Below are 26,006 nucleotides of genomic sequence, written 5' to 3'. Positions count from 1 at the left end.
CCGAGAGCTTAGTCTGGGTCTCTCTCATGGCTGACAGGCATCCAGGTGCTTGGCTGATGTCTGTCCCCACCCCCGGGAAGCTGGGTTGAAAGTGGTAGAGCTGGGACTGAGATCAAGCCTTCTGATACAGGATGTCTGGGGCCCAGATGACAGCTGCTGAAGTTCTCCAAAGTTGGTTGATTGTTACTATATGTTCATGATCTGTGAAGAATTCCTTATCCTTTGATACAGCTGGTCTTTTATCAGGTTGTAGCTGTCGTGTTAGCCCTGTAGTAGCTGGTATTTTCCTGTGCTAATTAGATATTCCGCTGTCATCTTTTGTGAGAGCCCTTACTGTCTTTTGTCCAACTGTTGGATTGTTTCAGTTGTGAGAGTTCTTCATGTAGACTTAATGTTTAAGTCCCTAGTCACTGTATGTCAGCCTTTTCCCACGCTGTGAACCTTGCCTTGTGGTATCTTTGATGAACAGAAACTCCTAATATTGATGTTACTTTTGTCAGGTTTTAAAAAACAGATAACACGTTGTGGTGCTGAGAAATCTTCACCATTCTACCTGTGGTGTTCTTATGTTTTCTTAAAGTTTTATTCTTGCTTTTATGATTAGAATACTGTGGTCCATCTTGAGTTAATTTTTGAGTATGGATTAAGGTAAAAAAATTGAAGTCAGTTTTCCCCAGTATTCTTCCCTGGTAGTTACAGCGTTGTTTTGTTTGCAGTGTCAGCTTCCCTTCCTGGAGTGCTGTGCTTGCTCTCTGGCTGCCTGTTTACGTAAGGAAAAGGCAGTGGGTGATGGCCCCTGCACCCGTGTGGGTGACCTGGTTCAGCCCTGGCCATTGTCACCATCTGGGAAATGGACCAGAGGGTGAATGGTTTCTATCTCTTAGTTTCTCTCTCTCTGTCTCTCTTCCCTTTCTCTCCTCTCTCTCTCCCTCTCTCTCAGCTTTGGATGCTGCCTTTCAAATAAGTGTATACATAGTTTTTAACTAAGGAAAACAGTTGTCTTTTCCTGTCAATTTGATTGATACTTTTAAAGGAAAAATGTTTCTTCCACTTGAAAGTTGGAGAGAGTTCTTCAGTCCACTGATTGATTTCCCAGATGGGTGCAACAGCCAGAACTGGACTAATCTGAAGCCAGGAGCTTCTCAAACATCTCCCACATGGGTACAGGGATCCAAGGCCATAGGCCATCCTCCACTGCTTTCCCATGGCATTAGCAGAGAGCTGGATGGGAAGTGGAGCAGCTGGTTTCCAGCTGGCACCCATATGGGATACCAGTACTGCAGGCACTGGATTGAAGCACCGTGCCACTACGCACAGCCCTCATATGGCACTTTTGTCCAAATTATTTTATTGTGTTCTATTGATTTGTCTGTACCCTTAAACTATTAAGGCCACAGTGTTGATTACTATAGATTTGTACTGAGTCTGGAGTTTAAATAGTGCTTTTCTTCTATTTCAAAATATGTTGATTTCCTAGGTTTTTTCACATACTTCCATATTTTAGAACCAGTTTGTAGATGTTTACCAAATATTGCACTAGAATTTTGATTTGGATTGCATTGAGGATCCATTTCAGCAGATGGTCACCCAACTGTTAGATCTTTTGATCTGTCCACATGAATTATCTCCATTTATGTATTTAATTAATCTCATTGATGCTTTCTAGCTTTCAGGGCAGCAGTCTCACATTTTGTTCAGTTTATTTGCAAGGTTTTAAAATTGGATGCTGTTTTATTTACTTACATATTAAGTATTTTTTTTGTTTTGAAGAGTGATAGAGAAATCTTGTACCTGCTGGCTTACTCCTGTGATGTCTGACATACCTGTTGCCTTCCCAGGTATAGCAGGAAGTCAGACCAGAGCACGCTGTTTTCTAAACATGGAATGGAAATTTAAGGATATTGTGTGAAACTTTTCTTCTTAGAACATTCATGCTATAAATTTCCCTCTTAAGCATTGCGTTAGCTGCTCCTGCTACATTTGACATGTTTTAACTGTCATTCACTTCAAAGTGCTTCTGATTTCCTGTGTGGTCTCTTTTAACCTGTGATTACTTAGAATATTGTTACGTGACTTGTAAATATTTGAGGATTTTCTAGAAATGTCACTGATTCAGATCACTTAGCTTATGGTTGTACTCCTTTAACATACATTGCGCCTTGTTGTGTAAGCCTGGGGTGTAATTTGTTGTGCTGAATGTTTTATATTCCCAAGAATTACGATTTATGTTTGTTTAAAATAATATCAATAGGCATCAAAGTGCTTGTTTTCTGTATATTTTATATCTGTGAGTATACATGTGTGTATACATGTGAGTATACATGGGCTCTTTGGTATGTACAATCTGTCAGTTACTAAGAACACTTTGTAAGTCTTCATATACATTTTTGTTTTTTTGTCCAGTTGCTGTATTAATAGGTATATGTCATTTAATATTATTGTGTCTTAATAAGCCCAACTTTGTCCTCAGTAATGTTGACCTTTGACATTTATCTGATTTAACTGCAGTCGTCCCAGCTTTCTTACCTCCTGTGTGTGCATGTACAGGCGTACACGTAAACCTGCCTGCACTTTCACCAGGCCTGTGGGGCTGAACTCTGGCCGTCTCCACAGGGAGAGTGAGCCTGTGAGCTGGTGCTTACAACTTACTGCTGCTGTCCTGTCCACTCTTGATATCCTGTTCCTTTCCTTCTACCTCCTTTCGGGTTTATCCATGGCTTTTTAGTGTTTCTTCCCATTTGCTCTGTTGACTTTTTCCTTTAACCTTTTTGAACTTTTGACTGTTGTGTTTAGAATGTGCGTCTGTGGAGTTTCCTTTGATGAGCTGTGTAGAGAATAATTCTGTCTAACCCCCTTGTAACTGGTGGACTTACTGATAGCCGCTTCTTCGGTATTACTTTCCTCATAATACATTATCAACTGCTTAAATAAAACAAGTGACAAGTGGACTTTAAAGGGAGTTTAAAACACATGACAGTCACCCTTGCATTCACTCTTTGTGCCTTTTTCCCCCAACCTGGGGATTTTCCCCTTGCTTTTTGGTGAAGTAGTCAGTTATCTGAGAAAATATTTCCAATAGATTTAGAATGAGTTTCCCAGAAGAAGAGAAGGCGTGATTGCATTGTTTGCCAGACTGTTTTGTTGTTGCTAGCATCATTCGCTTGTTCATCATGTCTCCTCCCTGGCTAATTCTGGTGTTTCGTTCGCTGCACTCCGACTGTCAGCTACCCGCGCCTAGTTCTGTACTTCTTTGGGGGGATCTGTGACTTGATCTCTCTCATTGTTTTTTTTTTTTTTAACCCCACAGATAGTATCTTTGCAAACATTTCATCTGCTTCAGTATTTCCTTGCTCTCCAGGAATTTGTCGTACAATGTTTCAGGTTATCCCAGAGCTTTTTGATTCATCAACTCTGTTGCCTTTTTGAGTTTTTTGTTTTGTATAATTTCTTTATATTCTAGGTCACTAATTTTTTTTCTCATACTGAATTCAGTTTGCAGTTAAAATCATTAAATGAATTTTTGAAACTGTTGATAGTATATTTCTTCTATCTTTCTACTTGTCCTCTCTGGATTTTTCTTTTTAAATTTGATACTTAAATAATTTAAATTTATTTGAAGGGCAGAGTCTCAGAGAGGGAGAGACAGAGACCTTCCGTCTGCTGGTTCACTGCCCAGGTGAACACAGCAGCCAGAACTGAGCTGATCTAAAGCCAGGAGCTTTTTTAGGGTCTTGTGTATGGGTGCAGGGGCCTAAGGACCTAAGCCATCCTCTGCGGCTTTCACATGCCATAAGCAGGGAGCTGGATTGGGATGGAGTAACTAGGGACATGAATTGGTGTCCGTAGGGGCTGCTAGCATTGTAGGAAGAGGCTTAGCCTACCATACCACGGTCCCAGCCCCCTACTTGTCCTCTCTTCAAATGAAAAAATATCAGATGTTTTTCTTCTGAAATTTTCCTTCTATTCATAAATTTGTTCATAAATATTGTCCACATTTCTAATTGAATTAAAGTGTTGTTACTTGAAAATGCCTTTCTGCCAGTTTCAACATCTGGACCATAATTAATGAGCATCTTTTGCGCCTCATGCAGTAACCTAGCAGCTTAAGTCCTCACCTTGTACACACTGGGATCCCATATGGGCGCCGGTTCTAGTCCCGGCAGCTCCACTTCCCATCCAGCTCCCTACTTGTGGCCTGAGAAAGCAGTCGAGGACGGCCCAAAGCCTTGGGACCCTGCACCCGTGTGGGAGACCAGGGAAAGGCTCCTGGCTCCTGACTTTGGAACAGTACAGCTCTGGCAGTTGCAGCCGCTTGGGGAGTGAATCATTGGACGGAAGATCTTCCTCTCTGTCTCTCCTCCTCTGTCTTTATGAGCACCTTGATTTAGCTACTTTTCGTATTTTCTGGCAGATCCTTTTTTTCCCATAATTTTATTTTGTCCATGTGTCTTTCATTTTTTCAGTATACCATACTTTGTGTTTAAATGCCAGCAATTGACATGGAAGTGAGTCATGTTTCCTGTTGTGTAGAGTTGCGCTTCTCACAGGCTACTGATACAGGCTGAGCCAGTCGTCTTTGTAGTTTACCTGGCTTTGTTTTACATATACTTAAGTAAGAAATTTTCTTTTGAGATTTGTTTGCGTATTTCAGAGTCTGTTACACAGAGAGAGGGTAACAGAGATCTGGTTGGTTGGTTCATTTCCCAGATGGCCACATGGTCAGCACAGAGCCACGCCGAAGCCAGGAGCCTGGAGCTATGTTTGGGTCTTCTGCATGGGTAGCTGGTGCCCAGGCCATTAGGGCCATAAGCAGGGTACTCAGTCGGATTGGAGCATGAACGGTACCCCATGGGATGCCAACATTGTAGGTGGCACAGTGGCAGCCCTGCTAGGTGTTGAAGTGGCATTGGACATTGACTCCCTTTGCAGTGTACGTGTGCAAACCACGATTTAGGTGGAAGTGTCCGTGCGCACCTGCATGGCCCTGGGCCCTCTGCTAACTCCATGCCTGGGATGGAGGATCCTTGCTCTGCTGCTCTGCCCCACCCAAGGCTTTCTCCCAAGGGAAAATGCTTGCTCTCCTAGGAGGGGCTTTCCTTCTAGAGTCCAATTAATTCTGGTTCCTTTGAATCCTCAAGTTTATATGGGTTTCAGTCAACCATGATTTATTTTTTTTAATTGTTTTATTTTATGCCTTTATTATCTTTACTTATATTTAACAGATTTAGGAGCATAATGACACTTTCAGCCTCTCCTTTCTCCTGTCCAATTCCCCATTTCTTTCTTCCTTTCTTCTTCCTTGCCCTGTACCCTAAATTTTAGGGTGGCATATTTTTTTAATTTTATATATATATATATATATATATATATATATATATATATATAATATATAATATATATTAATATATATTATATATTATATATAATATATATAATATATATATAATATATATAATTTTATATATATATAATTTTATATATATATATAGTTTTATATATATATATAATTACATTGCATTATGTGACACAGTTTCATAGGCTCTGGGAATCCCCCAACCCTCCCCGTACCCTCCCCCCATGGTGGTTTCCTCCACCTTGTTGCAGTATTGCAGTTCAAATTCAGTCAAGATTCTTTCTTTGCAAGTGTATACCAAGCATAGAGTCCAGCATCTTATTGTCCAGGTAAATTCAACAGTTTCTCGGGGAGACCATCTCTGGTCTGAAGGCAGAGCTGGCAGAATATCATCCCGATCAATTTAAAGCCACAACCTAACATCAATGACAATTTACATTATGGAATTAATTGACGTGGTATTCAGTAACCAATATGTTAAAAAAATGCAAGTTCTTAACCACATCCTGTGACTACTTCATTGACATTTCAATTTTAGTTTATACACAGAACCGGCTGCTATACACCTTATAATGGCTATAGGGTACTATTCAGCTGTCTCATGTCTATTTTCATTTTAGTATTTAGCAGTTTATAGTGTTGAAGCATAATTTTGCTGAACTTGGCAGATTTTAGGATAGTCTAGACTCTAACAAGGCATATGTCAACAGTTGAGGTGCAGAACAGTTTTAGGAGGGGTGTGCAGAGAAATCTTCAATACCTTAGTGAGGAGTAACTAATCTTTGTGTCCGACCTAGTAAGGTATGTGTGAGTCCATGCTGACCATTTCCTGTCTGGTTCTAAGCTTTCCTTGTTGTTCTCTGTCTATTCGTGTGTGTGTGTGTGTGTGTGTGTGTGTGTGTGTGTGTGTGTGTGTGTGTGTTTGGGAGGGGTGCTCCGGAGCGACCCTGATGGTCATTGCAAGGGAGGGTGGGTATTCAAAGTTGGAACTAAGTAAGGACCAGAGAAAGCTCCTCTCCCTAGTCCCAAAGGAAGTTTACTGTTGTGTTTCTGCGGACCGCTCAGGGTTCCTGGCTGTTGTTCCGATGACCTTGGATCTTGCGAGGAAGGATTTGGGCTTCTTCCATCCCGTGTGGTAGATCCAAACGGGGGTGGTTGACCTCAGAGTTCTCGACCTCCGAAGGCACTCCAGTTCCCCGTGGTCTCTTTGGCAGTTGGGATGTAGTCCTTGGTGCCTGTACTGATAGTCTTTGGTGAGGATCCAGGAGTCTCCAGGGTTGGGATACAAGCCTCCTCCTGCCCACCTGCTCCATTTGGGATCCCCCCCTGCTCTGTGCATATGACCTCCTGTTAAGAGGTTGTTAGAATCACTCTTGATTCCCCCTGTATGTCTTTGTAGTTTTAGTATTGTCTAATGCTGATTTGAATCTGTTGTCTGTAAGTTACCTGTTACGTTCCTGATAGGTTATATTTCATGTCTTCCTCACACATTCTAGGGTGATTTAAGATTTCTCTGCTCTCCCTCCCCATTTCTGAGTAGCATAGAGCCTGACAAGTATATTAGGTTTTACAATTTTTTGATGTAGATCATAAGCAGTCTGACTCACATTGATTGTTGGTTCATTGGTTATATCACAATATCTTATTGCATGAGATACAGGCTGTTTGGGGTTGAAATAATATTACAGTTCACAGGTCATAAGCACGTGATGAATTCAATTTAAAAAAAACCAGTACAGATGGATCTATTGGAGTTACACGTTCCATGTTGGTTTCCTTATATGAGAGAGAATATATGGTATTTGTTCTTTTGTGATTAACTCATTTCACTGAGCATAACGATCTCTAGTTGGGACCACCTGGTTCTAAATAGAATAATTTCATTCTTCTTAATAGCTGAATAATATTCCATGGAGTAGATGTACCACAGTTTCTTTAACCACTCTTCGTTGGACGCATCAACCATGATTTCACAGTTCACCTGACTGCTCTTGCTTGTTGACATGGGAGCGTTAGTTTGTAAATTTCTGCATCATAACTAAAAGTAAAAGTCAAGTGATGCTGTTCTAAATGAATTCAGTATTTGTAGGCTTCTTCAGGATTATATCATTACATAGCTTTGAAAAATGAGTCTCCAGAAAACCCCACAGGTGTTAAGTGAGTTATCGCCTGTGTTTTCTAAAGAGCAGTCTGGTTGGTTTGCTGTCGGCAGGCAGGGTGAGCTCAGTGCTTTTTTCCCAGAGTGCCCATGAGGCGCTCCCCTAGCTGCAGCCATGGGGAACGTGCAGCAGGCAGGAGAGGGGCTCTGGGCCGCCCGCCAGCACGGAAGGCTGCTCACTTCTCTGGAAAGGATCCAGCAGTGGGCCTCGGTCAGACTGTTGGTTTTTGGTCATTTTTATGAAAGTTGCTTGTAGCTGTGGTGGCTCTCAGGCTGAGGTCAGGTCAGGCTTGGCAGAGTCCTGACTGGTGGTCTTCATGGTCGTTTTTGTTCTCAAGGTTATGTTCAGTTTCTCTAACCCTGAAGTATGGGTGTGTCAGCATGCAGGGATGTAGCTGAAGGTCCATGACCCTCGTGCAGCACCTCTTCAGATATGCCTGAAGTCACTGATGGAGGCTTTTTCGAGTTTCATCCAACTTAGAGAAAGCCTTTCTCTCTCTCCTTTCTCTTGCAGGAGTACAAACCCCCAGGAACCCGTAAACTTCATAATATTCTTGGAGTAGAAACAGGAGGCCCTGGTGGGCGCCGTGCTGGGGAATCGGGTCATACGGTAGCTGACTACTTGAAGTTCAAAGACCTCATTTTAAGGATGCTTGATTATGACCCCAAAACTCGAATCCAGCCTTACTATGCCCTGCAGCACAGTTTTTTCAAGAAAACAGCAGATGAAGGTACAAACACAAGCAACAGTGTGTCCACTAGTCCTGCGATGGAGCAGTCACAGTCCTCCGGCACCACGTCCAGCACGTCGTCCAGCTCAGGTCTGTGTCCCTCAGGGCTCGCACTCAGCCTCGGAATGTGGCAGTCAGAGTTTGTACATGAGGGGACAGGGCTTCCTTTCCTGGGTCTGTTATTCGTGGTTAGTAGTCAGTGCATCTGGGCTAGCTCCCATGCTTAGTCACATACAAAATAAGTCCTCTTTTGTCATTGGAAATAGCTATTCCTTAAGTTTTTAACTTTAATTTTTTTAAACTTTTTAAATTTTTATTTATTTGAAAGGCAGAGAGCCAGAGATCTGCTATGCACTGGTCCACTCCCTAATTACCCCCAACAGTCAGAGCTGGCCCAGGCTGTGGTCTGGCTCTGCCACGTGGGTAACAGGGACACATTCCTGCCTTCCATGTCACCTGTCAGCAGGGACCTGGCCTAGAGACCTCTGACAGTGGGTACAGCCATCCACAGGGGTAGCTCACCCACTGGGCTGGATGCTTGCTCCTAAATGACTTTTGTTTTTTAAGTGGAAATGTCTTATCCACTAACTTGAATTTTCCCCTTAGTCAAATCTTACTGTATTTGGTTCAGTTATTTTTTTTTAAACACTGGATTCTGTGCTCATATGTGATACCAGCATCGCATGTGACGGCTTAAGCTGCCGTGCCCCAGCCATTGACCCCATTCAGTTGTCTCTGCTGAGTTCTGTGGTTTACGTGAGAGAATTTATAGAAACTGATGACTTTGTGCTGCACACTTTCAGTTTAGTTTTTAATGCTTCAAACGTGGACTTGGCAGTGGAGTAGAGGATGATCACTTGATGCCTGTGTGCTGTGGGTGCTGCTACAGGGGGCTTTGAATGTTGAGGTCACAGTTGATTGTGTTCTGGTCTTCAAGGTGGATCATCAGGGACGAGTAACAGTGGCAGAGCCAGGTCAGATCCAACACACCAGCACCGGCACAGCGGAGGACACTTCACAGCTGCTGTCCAGGCCATGGACTGTGAGACACACAGTCCCCAGGTAAGCTGCCACACAGTTATCCGCACATGTCACTGGCCGCATCTGAGCCTTGGCAGCAGGGGCTTTGGAGTGACTCTCATTCGTCCTAAAGATTTGTGATGGAACACACTGTATGCTTCTTTTAACAATTTTTACGCATGGTGATAATATATTTTTAAGCACACCCCCTCTTTTTCCCTCTCTTTTAAGTTTTACTTATTTATTTTGAAAGAGTTGCAGAGGGAGGAGAAGACAGAAACAGAGTTTTCATTTGCTGCTTCATTCTTCAGCTGGCACAGCCGCCGGAACTGGGCCAGCCCATAGCTGGGAGTGTGCACCCTCGGCCGTGCTGCCCACATGCGTGGAGGCCTGGGTGCTCAGGCCTTTACCAAGGAGCCCGAGTGCCTGTAGAGCAGCTGGGGTTTGAACTGGCATCCTCATCAGATGCTGGTGTCACAGTGGCAGCTCCTCTTGCTGCCGCAGCAGTAACCCCTGCAGCTCCTCCTTACATCAGTACAGCTTATTTCAGCTCTGTAAGGGGGACAGAGTACTCCACTGTTCAGATAGCCTGTGGGCCATGTCACTGTTCCCATTACCGATATTTGTGTCATTTCCAGTCTTTTTGTTTTTGTTTTTTAACTACTACAGACAGTGGTGTAATTAACAGTTCTTACATGCATCAGTAATAGAGAGCCTCAAAAAAATTCATGGAAAATTCTTGTTAAAGAGAAAAGTATACATGAACTTCAAAATTACCTTTTCATTTTCCATAAATTTTTAGAAGTCTTTGTACACATGTTCATTTGTGAGGTAAATTTCTAGGTCAAAGAATAATGTCATGTGTAATTTGGATAACTGATAAAATTGCCTGTCATGATTTGACATTCTGGGGACTTGAATAACTTATAGTTTATGAAGCTTTACAGTGCTTCTCTCACTTACCTTTGGTCAGCTGCAGTCCAGACATACCAGATGGAAAGTTCCAGACATAGTTTGGGTTTGCAGTGATGCACTGTTGTGAGCAGTGTGACAGAGGTTAGTCAGCAGTCTCTCAGCAGCCATCCTAGCGCATCAGATCACTGCTGCGTTGTAGTGCCTGGCACTGACCCCAGAGCACAGGGTGGTGAATCTGACATTCAGACATGCCCAAGAAAAGCCCCTGACGCACCCTCTATAATACAGTAAGCTGACACAACACAAAGGCTACTTGGGAGGCAGGTCTGCGTAAGTGTCATTGTGCTGTATCACATACTGAGTTGGTCCCCAGGGTGGGTTTTGTATGCACCGATGCCCCAAACTGCACAGAGAATATTGGGAAACAATAGGATCGATTCTGTACTAAATACATTCAGAATGTTTTTTCTTGTCATTATTTCCTAACTAGTACAGTAGAGCAGCTATGTCTATCAGGTAAGTGAGCTAGAGCAGATGAACCTGAAGGGGCTGGGCAGGGCTGGTGCCGGCCAGTTCCGCGTGTTCCCTGGGGTTTCAGAACATGCCCTTGGATTAAAGGGGCTCTACAACAGGACTGCATGTTTTGAGAATGGCAGTTAACCTGTGTTGTTTTCAGTGGTGTCTCTTCAGTGTTGGTTCTCAGGCCACCTAACCATTCTGCGCTGGGAACTGCTGGCAGTCCTTTGCCTTGCTAGAGTGAAACTTGAATACAAAGCTCAGTTAGCATCAGCTGTTAAAAACAAAGGCTGCCGTGACAGAGAATGACTTTGTTGGATGGAGTGTTGAAGTAGGTCAAGCTCTTTGGCCAGTGATGTCCTGGAGAAGGTCAGTACACGGCAGGTCACCCACTGAAGTCTGGCTCCTCTGCTGTCCTCCTTGCTACTTGGTAATACACTTGGTGGGGAGCAGATGATGGCACAAGAGCTTGAGCCCCTGCTAGTCATGTGAGAGACTCGCTGCTGGCTTTGACCTTGCCCGGTCCTGATGTTGAAGTCAGCTGGGGAGGTGTGCCCTTTCTGTCACATACTCCTCTCTCCATCCCTTCTGTCTCCTTGGCTCTGCTCTTCGGGTAAATCCAAACCCTTGCCCCCAAACTTACCAATGGGCATACCCAAAATGTATTAGGGTAAAGATATAAAGTTTATTTTTGATTTAATAGCATAAGAGTGTGCGTTCAAGTTAGTGGCTTAACTGGCTGTGTGTCTTGGTCTCAGACTGTCTTGTGGCTCCAGCTGTCCCCTAGGGATGTCCACTGCACTCGGCAGGCACAAGCCAGAAACATTCTGTGTGCCAGGTTGGCAGTGACGTGGGCATGGCAGCAGTGGCATCCACGGAGGTTCATTAGTATTCATAAACAACTTGGGCACATACTTTACCTGAGTATTGGCAAGTGTGGAGTACCTCTGTGCGCCAGAGGTGGAAGAGGGCACGTGAAAGGCCTTGGCAGGAGGGAAGCCACCTCGTCCTTAGTGCTTGGAGCCCAGGGAACCAGGGGAGGGAAGGCAGACAGAGGCTGGAGTCCTGGTTACTTTGTAGAAAGTGGTTGGGTTTGAATTCCTGCTGCTCTTTGTTGAGTAAGTTGTTGAAGGGCATGGACGGAAGCAGGGAGTCTGGTTTGTCTAGGCAAGAGATGCAGGTGGCTTGCAGGAGGGCAGGTGGCGAGGCGGAGGGAGGCAGCCAGGTTTGGGAGCTGGTCTGAAGGCCGGCTCGGCAGCACGTGCTGGTGGGTTGGGCAGGAGTTGTTGAGCAGCTGGTCAGCAACAAGAACGATGAAGGAAGGAAGGGCTTCTGGCAAATGCAAAGAATCTTTGGGCCTTCTAGAAATGCTGACTGATTCTTAAGAAAGTTTATTAATTCCTGTCGAACACTATTCCCTGGGAAAGGGGAATAGCCTCCAAAATATTCAGCTTCTGAGTAACATTTTTTGCTCTGGAAAGTATCTGCAGTTTTGTCTCAGAATTGTGTAATATGTTAAAAGCTTCATAAACCCTGTCCCTGACTGGTTAGTGCGCAAGCCTCCCTTGGAGACAGGGCTCTGAATAACGTTCGGTGGTCTGCTCTTCCAGGTGCGTCAGCAGTTTCCTGCTCCCCTTGGTTGGTCAGGCACGGAAGCTCCTACACAAGTCACTGTTGAAACTCATCCTGTTCAAGAAACAACTTTTCATGTAGCCCCTCAGCAGAACGCATTGCATCATCACCATGGAAACAGTTCCCATCACCACCACCACCACCACCACCACCATCACCACCATGGACAGCAAGCCTTGGGCAACCGGACCAGGCCAAGGGTCTACAATTCTCCAACGAATAGCTCCTCTACCCAGGATTCAATGGAGGTGGGCCACAGTCACCACTCCATGACATCCCTGTCTTCCTCAACGACTTCTTCCTCGACATCTTCCTCCTCTACTGGTAACCAAGGCAATCAGGCCTACCAGAACCGCCCAGTGGCTGCTAATACCTTGGACTTTGGACAGAATGGAGCTATGGACGTTAATTTGACCGTCTACTCCAATCCCCGCCAAGAGACTGGCATTGCTGGACATCCAACATACCAGTTTTCTGCTAATACAGGTCCTGCACATTACATGACTGAAGGACATCTGACAATGAGGCAAGGGGCTGACAGAGAAGAGTCCCCCATGACAGGAGTTTGTGTGCAACAGAGTCCTGTAGCTAGCTCGTGACTACATTGAAACTTGAGTTTGTTTCTTGTGTGTTTTTATAGAAGTGGTGTTTTTTCCCAAAAACAAAGTGCAAAGCTGCTTGAATCAGAAGGAGATTAACAAACACACTGAACCGCTACAAGAGGGCAAAGCTGACTTTTTTTTAACTTGAAAAGATCGCAAAGGGACAATGAAGTTTTTACAGAGCCATGTCCAAACCCATCTTCATGGAGAGCTCCGAGGTTTTCTCTTTTGGCTTCCCCCGTTTAACCTGCCACATCCCCGTCACAGTGGGTTTTCTTTTTTTCTTTTTTTTTTTCTTTTTCTCTTTCTTTTTTTTTTTTGGTCTTTCTATTCAACAAAAGTTAATGTTCAGATGTTGGTCTTGGTCGTTTGCCAACTAATTTTAAAAGAAAAAGGCACTGCCCATGATTTGCATAAACGGCCCCATATAATAAGGGTGGTTCTCCCCCCCCCCCCCATTTTTTCCCTCCTTTTTTGTTTTTGTTTTGGGTCAGGGGCAGGGTGGGAAATTTGGGTTTTTAATTCCTCTAAACACACTCGGGCACAGAAATGCAGTACTGTAAGGAAGAGGGCCCTCCAGCTTCTACACACATCCCGGCTGCGGTGTGCAGGGCCAGCTGGAGCCGGCTGGTCAGGCGCCCTGAGCACTGCGTGGCGGGGATCAGGACTCTCCTGTCTGAACCTGCTGAGGAGTGGAGCAGCAGCGACCCGGGAGCCTCGGGCCTCCTGTGCAAACACCACAGGGAGATGGGCATGGACGTGACTGGGCTCCCAACCGAGGTGCACTGAGAAGCAATCAACGGGTCCGCCGTGGCCAGTCCTGGGGAGGGCTGAGTGGATAACCTTTGGCCTTATGGATTTGGACTCGCGATTCGCAGAGCCTACCATTTCAGATGCAATCACTTTGGGACATGCTTTTGCAGACAGCCCTTAACGCTGAAAACAGAATGGGTAACTCAAGAGGCCTTTCCTTTAGAATAGACTTTTGTGACCCACTAATTGTAAGGTATTGCAAGGTCACTTTGCGTGTGTCATAAAGTTGACTTCCTTCTTGGTTGAAGGCCACAGAGGTAGTGGTTTGCTTTGATGGAAATAGCTACAGCTGTGTCCCTTCCTGCTTCTTCCTTTTCCTTTGGCTTTTTCTCGGCACGTGGTCTCTCCACCGTTTCTTCTGCACAAAGATGTCTTCTGTTCATCCTGAACATTTTAAAAAAAAAATGCAGAATTTTATGTGACTGCTTTTTTGCCTCACAATTATGCTGTGAATTTTACAAAAATTTATTTTCTTTTTTTGATAATTTATTGTACCAAAGCTGTTTTTATAGCACATAGATGTCTGTAACCAATAATGTAGCAGTCCTGCACTTTGACACAAGGTGTAACTAGACCATTTTTAAATGTCAGTTGAAATTATGGCTGTACTATTGCTTCAACAAAACTGGAACTGTTGTCGAATCCATAGCCAATACATTTACAGCAATCTGTGTACTGAACATAATAGATTGACACCTGATTTCCAGATTACACCTGTTACATTCTAAACGTGTTCAGGCTTCTGAAGGTAAAGGGACCCTGGGCCGAGCAGCTGCGGAGCCGGCGGCCGGGCCTCGTATTCCTGATCAACCCGCTTGCAGGCCTGAAAGCAAGGTCCCCAGCCTGAGCTGGAGCGGAGCAGAGCGCCTCACGCTTGACCCGGGCTCAGAAGGCCGCTGCTAACAGGTGCCTCGTGTTGAGATTATGCTGCCTTAATGTAACACAGTCTGGCAGTTGCTAAATTTGTGTTCCCCTTTCAAATTGACCAATTTTAGGGTGTTAGACTTCTGAGCGGTTGAATTGGGAGAATGCCGATGAGTACTCGTACCTGTCCAGGATCAGAGCGAAGCAGCAGTGATCTACCTCTGCCGGCAGCCCTGCTGGAGCACGCAGCCAACACCACCTTCTTTTCTATTGGTCAATTCCATGTGGCTGACTAGGTCAATTTTTTCTGAACAAAAGCAGGTTTTTATATGTAAACAATGACAAAAGAAAGGCTTAAAACTATGTAAATGTGAATGAAACTTGGAAATATCCGTTTTTATAAACCACAAAAAATTTTTGTTGTTAATCAGGAAATCCATATTTATTTTGTAATTAAATGTCAAGCCTGTGGATGATTTTTTTCAACTTGGTAGTTTACAGTGAATAAAAGGATATCATCTTGAGTATAGCAATATCACGAGGAATTCAGTAGTTACTGCTGTTTAGGAATATAAGGTGAAGATACTGTATGGGTCAGGTCATAATTTTTTTTTTCCTGTGCTGGTTGCCACATTTTAGCAAGCACCAAAAAAAAAAATTTAAAAATTAAAAAAAATAAAAAAACAAAAATAAAAAAACCCCACAAACTAAAGCAGTTTTTTAACCGATATTTACCTACAGGAAATCATAAAGATCTAATGCTTCTGCATACTGTGTTATGTTACAGTCCAGGTCTGTGTGCTTCACTACACAGTTTGGTTACAGGACTTCTGTGCATTGTAAACATAAACAGCATGGAAAAGGTTTAATACCTGTGTTCAGATTGTAAGATCTAGTCCGGACTTGCTGTGTATATTGTAACGTTAAATGAAAAAAGAGCCCCCTTTGTATTATAGTCATGCGGTCTTATGTATGATAAACAGTTGAATAATTTGTCCTCAGACTCTATGCTTTTTTTAAAAAAAAAATTCAAGAAGAGAAGAAAAATGTAAACATAGTGGAAGCCGTGCTGTGCGGTCACCTGCTCCTCCGGGGCTGGTAGGCACGCTGAGAACAAGTTCAGACAAGGGTGGGGGCTTGGTGGTAAACGCCCTGTCTCATTGGAGGCATTGGACTCAATTCTCCCGAATGGCCAATTTGGCAGATGGCTTGTATACTGAACGCCGATTTCACTGGAAGCTTGCTACATTCAGAGCTCCTCCGGGCTTCCCAGGGCTAACACATCCATGGCTGGGAGGTGCGATGCCATCCTGACTCCTGCAGGGAGTGTGGGTGTCAAGATTCCTCCTTCCGCAGCCCGCTGTGGACACCACATGACTTAGCTGCAGCCCATCAGTTTCGAACCTGATATTTTGTGTTTGTTCTGTGTAAAGATAAGTGAAGGTAGCTTTGAGAAGGTAAGAAACATGTTAAGAAATGTAGTTTTAGGCAGTTACAGTAAGTTGAACTTGCAACAAATAAGAAAGTAGAACTTTTGTTTGGGGAGGGTGTTACAAGAATTTTACCTAGAAAAGCACATTTTGTGACACTACTAATTTTTAAGAAGGGATTAATTTTTGTTTAATGAATATTGAAGTCCCATGTTATAAGTTGTTAATTTAGGTAAGACCCCACAAAATGACAGTTGTCTGCCTCTGTGGTGGTTCCCAGCTTTTGTGTTGTGATAACCGACGATACATAACTAAAATAGACATGAAGGTGTGCCGGTGTGACCACCTCCCTTTTGGCTTCCCTTTAATTTACGAACACCCAGATCTCAGGCTCAGCACTCACTGTGTACTTGTTGCTTGGCTCGTGATCATGGTCTGCTGCAGGCGCCACCTTTGGGCACAGTCTACATGCTGGGCCGACAGCCCATCTCCATGGGACAGGTGCTGGGTACACACTAGAAGGCCTGTGTGTGGGCAAGAGTAGATCAGCTGTTCTTTACATCCTTAACCATGTCTCCTGAACCTGGATGTGTGTCCTAGGGTGGAAATAACTACCCAGTGGTTTTTAATGCAGAGTACAAAGAAGAAACTCCAAGAAAATAGAGCCTCTGACTTACCCCTCTCACTGCCTAAAAAATGCTTTCCAAATGCACCCACCAAATGCCATCCTGGATGCCAACAAGGCCTGTGTGTTTGGGAGGCCCTAGGTCCCTATTGGGGGGCCAACTTGATGAGTGTTCCAAATGCACCCACCAAATGCCATCCTGGATGCCAACAAGGCCTGTGTGTTTGGGAGGCCCTAGGTCCCTATTGGGGGGCCAACTTGATGAGTGTGGTAAGTACTTCACCAGGTGCGTGTTGGTCTCATATAGCCAGGGTTGCAGGATGCACCTGCTGTCAGAAGGTGAGGAAACAAGATGTTCTTGAACTGTTGCTTTTAGAAAAACCACTCACCCTTCCACTGGAGTGTGGGAGGCATATATGGTTGCTCTTGATGTTCTTCTAATGTGTGAGATCTTCAGAGACGGGTATTTTCCCAGTGTGAGTCCACACCTTAAAACAGACTGGTACGCGCCACAGGGACCTGGACTTCCACAGACGCCACTCTGCAGTTTGTCTTCCGGAAAAGATTTTGTTAGAGTGGCCCCACCAGCCTAGTTTGGATCAGCAGCTCCATTTTGGTTTCTCACAGGAGGGTGAAGAGACCCCACCACCTGGCCACCTTCCCAGGCACAGGATGCAAGCAGAGCAACCTGGTCTCAGGTCGGCAAGTGGCAGCTTAACCTGCCAGTGCCACCATGCTGGCCCCCTGCAAGTATTTTTGTTGGCAGTTTTCTTCCTTGGGAGTGTGTGAGGGAGTGGGTGGATGTTAAGGTGCCTAAGTTCCAGTTGCAGCTTTGTGTTCCTTGGGGCAGTGAGATGGCACAGACCAGCCTCATGCTGGCTGCTTCGTGCTCCTGTGGAGAGCTGTATCCAGTGTTGGCCAGGTTCTGGAGGAGCAGGGTTCTAGCCTGGGGGTCCTGGCTGAGAGCGTGGGGTTTTGGGGTTTGCCCAAGCACAAATGGGGCCGAAGAGGGATCCGGGAAGTGGCCAGTGTGTGGAGTACAGCTTGCTTGCTGCCGGTACAGTGAACTGGGCTTGGCACTGGTACCCTGGGCAATCCTCATGGTGAGGAAGGGATTCAAGTTCTTTAGGTCAGTTGCCTCTTGGAAAGACCATAGTTTGTTTAGTTATCTTTCCAATTATATGTTTGAAATTGTTACCTTTAGTACTTTGGGGTGGTGGTATTTTCTGGTAAATCCCTCCTGTAATTGCACTACAACTCCTTAATGATTTAAAGTGAAACTCTAGGCATCAGGAGGCATGCAGTGGGGGGTGTGGGTTGGGGATGAGCAGGGCAAGGCAGGAGGCCAGGGCAACCCACCACAAGGCACCAACATCTGAAGCGGGAGGAAGCGTGGAAGTGCTTGACACAGCCTGTGGGTTGAGGCTGGCGCATGGCACCTTGCCCTGATGGTGGAGCACACCGCTCGTGGAAGCAGGTGTCTGCTCAGGGCAACCCAGAGAACTGGCTCCAGCAGAGAGTCCTTGCTGATGCCCCTCAGCCCAGCTTCAGTCTGCTTGAGGAGGGGATGTGCAGGGTGTCAAGGGCTTGGACAGCTTTTCTCGGGCACCTCACACTGGACAAAGAGCAGTGTGTGGACTCCAGGGATCTCAGCAGACTGCCCAGTCAGTGCCCATTCACAGAGGAGTTCCCAGCACAGATGCCGAGTCCAGCTAGGCTAGGGACCTGGGCGGTGATTTCAAACCTGCACTTAGGCATGACTCGGGGCCAGGAGGTGGGCGGATGGTGTGGCATGTATGAATTGAAGAGCATCTGCAAATGGAGGCTTGGTGGCATGTCTACACCTACAGCAAGGAAGAGCTCAGTGCCTCTGTGGTGGTACAAGCGATAGGAACCTGGGTTCCTCTTGTGGGAGGCAACAAGTGGGTCCTTGGTGACAGCAGATCTCAGATGTCCTGTAAGAATGGCCAGTTTTATTTCCCAACGGCAAGATTGGGATTTGTGCCTTTGGATTCCAGCCTCCCAGGGTCATTTATGCATAAAGGGCGGACAAAAGTGCCAGGTGGAGTGGGGCTGCCTGTTAGTGCCATTGCCCTGGGCACATTGCCTTGGTTCTTGAGGCCTCACTTTTCTCTGCAGTCCTCCCATCCTGCCCACCCGCCGCGGTGGGAGCCTGGGAGGGCTCACATGTACAAGATCATGGCATGGCATGGCAAGGGTCCGGGCATCCGGTACGGAACTGGCTGACGTGGACATGCATGCTCCGTGGGAGCAGAGTCTGCCCCTGTGTGCAGATCACAAACGTGATGCAGGAACATGGGCAAGGTGGCTTTGGGTTACTTGGCGTTTCTGGCGTCTCTGACGCCTGTACCAGCTGTTTTTGCTCCCGAATAGCCCCTATGCAGGGTCTTTGAAACGTTTATGGGAACATGCCTATGCACTTCTACATCTGTTTTACCACAGAAATTGTGGTGTGCCCCGCCTCATCTAATTTGCCATCTTGACATGAGTATCTTTTGATTGGTCGCAGTTTCCTTTGCCTTCATAGAATTATGATTTCTAAATGTTGGATGGCTTTAAAAAGATGTTTATTTGAAAGGCACAGAGAGAAACAGAGAGGTCAATTGAAATGCCATCGTTTCGCCACCCAGCCAGGGCTGAGTCAGGCGGCTGGCAGGCACTGCCAGCCTGATCTGCCACAGTAGCGTCAGTGCAGCTATATTAGAAGGAAGCTGGTGGGTCCGGTGGCGTGGCCTAGTGGCTAAAGTCCTCACCTTGAACGCACCGCCAGGATCCCATATGGGCGCCGGTTCTAATCCCGGCAGCTCCACTTCCCATCCAGCTCCCTGCTTGTGGCCTGGGAAAGCAGTTGGGGACGGCCCAAAGCTTTGGGACCCTGCACCCGCGTGGGAGACCTGGAGGAGGTTCCTGGTTCCTGGCTTCGGACCAGCGCAGCACCGGCCGTTGCAGCTCACTTGGGGAGTGAAACATCGGATGGAAGATCTTCCTCTCTGTCTCTCCTCCTCTCTGTATATCTGACTTTGTAATTAAAAAAAAAAAAAAGGAAGCTGATTCCAGAGCAGAGCAGCTGGGACCGCAACTCCAACTGGCACGACCGTCGGGAGGCTGCCCGTCTGTAACAAGAGAGACTTGGGTCCCACAACCCACAACGTCACCTCTGCTTCCACTGCAAGACGCAAACCTGTTACTTCGGTGAGAGGAAAGAGAGTGGCAAAAATTGGCTTAAGGATCAAAGGGTGATATTTGGGGAAATTTGGGGGACTTTATGTTATAATCCTATATTTATTTATTTATGGCAGCGAAGCAAGATTGATTTCAGTGAGATGCCTCCTACAGCAGGTAGCAGGGGGCGCTTGCTGGGAAGAATTCCTGGAGAAATCAGCCAGGGTGAGGTCTCCAATACACATGTTGGGTATGTGCAGAACAGCGGCTATCAGAGGGTTGTAATAGCTTTTATTATTATTATTATTTAAAGATTTATCTCTTTGAAAGACAGACTTCGATCCATGTACCAGTTAACTCACCTAAAGGCCACAAGGGCTAGAGCTGGTCTGGTGGGAGCCAGAAGCTTCTTCTGGGTCTTCCGCTTGGGTGCAGGGCGCCAATGGGTTGCACCATCCCCGGCTGCGTTCCCAAGCTCGTTACCAGGGAGCTGGATCCGGAGCGAAGCAGCCAGCGCCAGGCGGTGGTTTGTTATACTGTACTACGTGTCTGGGTCTTGCTGCTTCGTTCTTACCTGATGCCTGCCACGGCTGCCTCCCCTGACAGGAGTTTGGGTTCAGATGAGACAGCATTCCCTCACCAGAGAGAAGGCGCTAATGCAAAGTCGTCTCCCGCTGATAACTGGCGCTGCTGACGTCAGCAGTCTGGGAGAATCCACCTTGGGGGCAGTGAGGCCTCTCCCGGGGAAGCCCGGAGGCTGGGGTGGGGATGGGTGCCAGTGTCCTGCCGGAGTCCCGGGGGCAGCAGGGGCGCTGGCAGTGACTGCCCAGGAAGTGCATCAGCAGCTTTCCCTTCAACAGCGAACTCCCCCTACCCGCCGCCTTCCTGCCAGAGGAAGAAATCCAGCAGCACTGGCTTAGCCCTGGAAGCAGCATTTTTGAATAAAGAAGTTCTCTCGGGAAGAAAATCCATGCCTTAAAGCCACAAGCTGGGTCCCCACACGTGAGCACCAACGGAAGAAATCGCCGACAAATACCAGCTGAGCAGCAGCTATGGCCAGGGGGCTGGGAACCCAACGCCTGCCTCTGTGTGTTCTCTGGACAAGACGCGAGTAAGTGTGCGTAAGCCACGGGTTGTGCCCTGGGTGGGGCTGCTTCTGCCGTGCCAGATTCGTCTTTCGGTCCCGAGGCACCACGGCGGGGAAGGGGCGTGGTAGGCGGAGAGCATCCCTTGCTCTGAAGCGGGAAGTGAGCGAACCCCACGAAAGCTCTTGGTAGTCAGTGGAAATGAGCAACTGGCCCAGGCTGACCCAGATTTTCAGGTGTAAGTCAGCTCAAACCCTTGCTTGCGCCCAAGTCCCGCCCTGGCGCCCGGAGCCATACCTACCCGAGGAGTTGCTCTCCCGGGCAAACGTTTCCATCTGCTTGAAAGATCCCTGGAGCACATGTTTGAGGAGGATGAAATTAAAAGAGCAGCCTCTTTCAGTGCCCGAATTTTGACACCCAGGTAGAATATGCATGTTGCACAACCTCATGAAGAACTCTGCCCTAGTCATTTAAGGTGCTAGTAAGTGCATTCAGGATCTGACACCCTCCTCCACCCCTGCATAGCCCTGGCCTCAGGAACCTCCAGGGACTTCTTCCCACCTTGTCCCATGCCAGCCTGTCCTGGCACCTGTGTGTGCTCCTAGGACTCCATCCACCTGAGCCACACTGCGCTGTCCTCAGGGGTAGCTGGTGGAGGCCGGGAGTTGCTTCAGGAGGAAGTGCCTGGTACCTGCTGGGTGACTGGCCGGAAGGGAGACAAGCCCGTGAGGCCAGTGAGGTCCCTCCACGAACTTTTTGAAGTGATTTTTTCCCACAAGGGCTCAGGCGCAAGCACTTTGAGCCATCCCCTGCTGCTTTCCCAGGCACATCACGAACAGGGCAGCTTGATCTTGAATTGGCGTCCATATGCAATGCTGGCATTGCAGGGGGCAGCTTAACCCATTATGTCACAGCTCAGGCTCCCAAATCTAGCTGATTAACAAGGTATCACTCCACACCACAATGGTTTTTGTGGTGAGAGCACGTGCCATCACTGTTTTTTCATTAAGAATATAACACCAACATCGGTCATTTTATTGCCCAGTAGACATTCAGTGATTTTTAGAAAAGATTTATTTATCTTTTGAAAAAATGATTTATTTTATTTTTATTGGAAAGTCAGATATACAGAGAGGAGTAGAGGCAGAGAAGAAGATCTTCCATGCATTGACTCACTCCCCAAGTGAGCCGCAACTGCTGAAGTTGCACCGGTCTAAAACCAGGAGCCTGGAGCCTTTCCTGTGTCCTCTACAAGGGTACAGGGTCCCAAGGCTCTGGGCCATCCTCGACTGCTTTCCCAGGCCACCAGCAGGGAGCTGGGTGGGAAGTGGAGCTGCCGGGATTAGAACCGGCGCCCATATGGGATCCTGGCGCACGCAAGGTGAAGACTTTAGCTGTCAGGCTACTGTGCTGGGCCCTATTTATTTATCTTTTATTTGATAGATTTGTAGAGAAGGAGAGACAGAAAGATCTTCCATCCGCTGGTTTGCTCCCCAGATGGCTGCAGCAGCTGGAGCTGAGCCAGGTCTCCCACTTGGACTATCCTGTGTTGCTTTTCCAGGCTGTAAGTAGAGACCTGGGTGAGAAGTGGAGCCGCCAGGACTCAAACTAGCACCATATGGGATGCCAGCCCTTGTAGGTGGATCATTCGTCAGCTGAGCCATTGTGCTGGTCCCTCTATGTCCTCTCTTTTTGTTTTGTTTTACGACATCGTTTAATAGGCACTGGGGTCTCCCTTCTCCCTCCCCCCTCACTCTTCCGCCCTCCAGTGTTACAGTGGGTGTCTTTTGTGAATTTTCACAAGTCCATCATGCTGCCACTGAAGTATCTCCGTAGGAAATGATCAGCCGTATCACTGTGAGGCTGTCCTTGTGCTGCATGCGTGAGGACATACCTCTCTCTGTTTTCACCTGTGAACATACCAATTTCTGCTGCACTTCCATTATTCCCCTTGAGGACAGTCCACTACGGGGGGAAAAAAAAAGACCATAAAAGAAAAAAAAAGCGAACCTTCATCCACATGAGGTTGACAAACAAATAGCAAAGGTATCAATGTGACACTAGGGTGGTGAAAAAGAGTGTCCAGCATCTTCACATAGGAATGCGTGCCAGCGTGTGTCCAGTGTGGCACTGATGAGAGTATGATGAGGACTAGGCCATCGTTACTTATGGGCAGTAGCAATAACAGTGATGAAAGGGACATTGACAATCTCAGCTAATTACAAGCCATCAGTCTGTTATGGACGATTGGTTAATGGATTACATAACAAGGTCTTATTACAAAAGGTACAAATAATTAGGAAATGAAATAAGGTAGAATTCACAGGAAAAATCCTTAGATTTGACATCATGTTGTCTTATATTAGGGCAAATATGATATTTGACCTTTTGGGATTGGTTCATTTCCCTTAGCATAAAGGTCTCCAGTTCGGCACATTTGGCTATAAACAATTGTATCTCACTTCTTCATTTTTAAAATAGCTTACTAGTGTTCCATAGAGTAGATGAACCATAGTTTCTTTATCCAGTCCTCTGTTAATGGGCATTTAGGGTGCTTCCATGTTTTTGCGATTACTGATTGTGCTGCAATGAACATAGGATGCACATTGCTTTCTCATGGAACAAGTCTTCTGGATCTATTCCTGGCAGTGCTATTGCTGGTTTGTATGGTAGGCAGATTTTCAGTTGCCTAAGTGTTCTCCATACTGACTTCCAGACACATCTAATCAACAAAGATGCAAAGAAGCTGGAAGTGAGAGGATAGAAAAGGAGATTTCATGTCAATGGAAAGGAAAAAAGAACTGGTGTGGCTGTTCTAACCTCAGATGATACAAACATCACCATGGAAGATATTAAAAGATAATGACGGACATTAAATAATGATAAAGGGAGCCATCCACCAAGAAGAAATAAAAATAATAAATGCTTACATGCCAAATGCAAGAGCATCGAAGTGTATGAAACAATAATTGACAGACTTAAGGAGAGACATATTTGCCATACAATAACGGTGGTGGACCTTAACACCACTAGGTAGGTCGCTAAGGCAGAAACTCAGCAAAGAAATAACAGAACTCACACAGACAGTAGAACAACTGGACTTAATAGATATAAGCAGAGCCTTCCATCTCACAGACACAGAATACACTTTTTTTTTTCAGCTGTACTTGGCACATTGTTAGGATTAACCACTTGGCACAGCACAAAACAAATCTCACTGACTTTAAAAAAACATTGAAATCATACCATGCATCTTCTCAGACCACCAGGGCATGGAACTAGAGATCAATAAATTAAAACACGCATTGTAAATTCTTAGAAGAGGAACAGCATGCTTCTGAACAAACAATGGGTCAGAGAAGAAATTAAAGAAAAAAAAATTTCTTGAAACCAACAAAGACCCGGACATAACATACCAAAACTTGTGGGATACCGCCAAGGTAGTTTTAAGAGGAAAACTTATCACAGAAACAAGAAAAACAACAGATAAATGAGCTACTTACACAGCTGAAAGACCTAGAAAAACAGCAGCAAAATAACCTCAAAAACAACAGAAAACAAGAAATAATCTAAATAAGAGGAGAAATAAACCAAATAGAAATAAAAAGAACAATACACAAGATCAATTAATCAAAAAGCTGGTTCTTTGAGAAAATAAACAAAATAGACACCCCACTGGCCCAACTGACAAAGAAAAAGTGGGAGAAAACAAGAATTAATAGTATCAAAGATGAAAAAGCAAACATGACTACAGACGCCGCAGCCATACAAAGAATAATTAGAAATTAGTACAAACAACTATATGCCAACAAATCAGAAGACCTCCATGAACTGGATAGGTTCCTGGACTCCCACTATCTACCAAAACTTAGTCACAAAGCAATGGAAAACCTAAACAAACATATAATGGAGGCAGAGATCAAATCAGTAATTCAAGCCCTCCCAACAAGGGAAAGCTGGGCCCAGATAGTTTCACTGCTGAATTCTACAGAGCATTCCAAGCAGAGCTGACCCCAATCCTCCATAAACTCTTCAAAACAATAGGATGGGAGGCAGTTCTTCTGAACACATTCCATGATGCCAACATCACCTTATTACCAAAACCAGATAGAGAATCAGCAGAAAAAGAAAACCGCTGACTGATATTCCTGGTGAACACAGACGTTAAGATCATCAACAAAACATTAGCCAACAGAATAAAAACATACCAGAGAGCTGGTTCATCTGGACCGGGTGGGATTCATTCTGGTCATGCAGGGATGGTTCAACATTCATAAATCTATAAATGTTATACATCACATTAAAAAAACTGAAGAACAAAAATCATATGATAGTTTCAATAGATGCAGAAAAAGCTTTTTATAAAATCCAATACCACTTCATGCTAAAAACTCTAAGTACGGTTGGCATAGAAGAAACAGTCTAAAACATAATCAAAGCAATATATGAAAAACTCAATGCTAGCATCCTACTTGAATGGGGAAAGATTGGAAGCCTTCCTGCTAAGATCTGGAACCAGACAAGGATGTCCACCGTTGCCACTGCTATTTAACATAGTACTGGAAGTACTTGCGGATGCTATTAGACAAGAAAAAGAAATCAAAGGAATTCAAATTGGAAACGAGAAAGTCAAGTTATCTCTGTTTGCAGATGGCATGAGTCTATACATAGGAGAACCAAGAGACTCAATAAAAAGACTGTTAGCACTTACATAAGAGTTCGGGTAAAGTAGCAGGGTACGAAATCAACAACCAAAGTGCATGCAAACAACCTCAAGGCAGAAAAAGAACTAACCAGCAAGGTACCCTTCAAAATAACAGAGAAGAAAATAAAATACCTGGGAATAAACCTAACAAAAGTTGTGGAAGATGTCTATGAGGGAAACTACAAAACATTAAGAAAAGACATAGAAGAAGACTTTTGGGAAATACATGTTCAGGCCTTTGTTCAGTTTTAAATTACTTTTTGTTTTGATTTGTATCTTCTGTCTACCAAGGTGGAATAGAAATACCAATCAATCTATGGGAGACGAACACTGCTTGCTTTTCCCTCTGCTCTTATTTCTATGTTCCTTTTTTT

The 26,006-nt window shown here is 45.4% G+C and overlaps 1 protein-coding gene across 7 annotated transcripts in view; it reads left to right on the top strand.

Annotated features, from left to right (window-relative positions):
• The window catches only part of DYRK1A (dual specificity tyrosine phosphorylation regulated kinase 1A), a 133,931-nt gene extending 118,326 nt beyond the window's left edge, over window positions 1–15,605 (top strand). For all 7 annotated transcript variants that reach the window (XM_058661631.1, XM_058661636.1, XM_058661635.1 and 4 more), the window contains 3 exons: window positions 8,026–8,332; window positions 9,180–9,304; window positions 12,304–15,605. In XM_058661631.1, coding sequence (XP_058517614.1) covers window positions 8,026–8,332; window positions 9,180–9,304; window positions 12,304–12,924 — 1,053 coding nt within the window. In that variant the 3' untranslated portion in view covers window positions 12,925–15,605. The remainder of the gene's footprint in view (window positions 1–8,025; window positions 8,333–9,179; window positions 9,305–12,303) is intronic.
• Window positions 15,606–26,006: the final 10,401 nt, after the last annotated feature.

The sequence above is a fragment of the Ochotona princeps genome, chromosome 3, assembly GCF_030435755.1.
Source record: "Ochotona princeps isolate mOchPri1 chromosome 3, mOchPri1.hap1, whole genome shotgun sequence".
Taxonomy (NCBI): Eukaryota; Metazoa; Chordata; class Mammalia; order Lagomorpha; family Ochotonidae; genus Ochotona; species Ochotona princeps.
The sequence above is the reverse complement of the archived record's forward strand: the minus strand, read 5'-3'. Positions and strand labels throughout refer to the sequence as shown.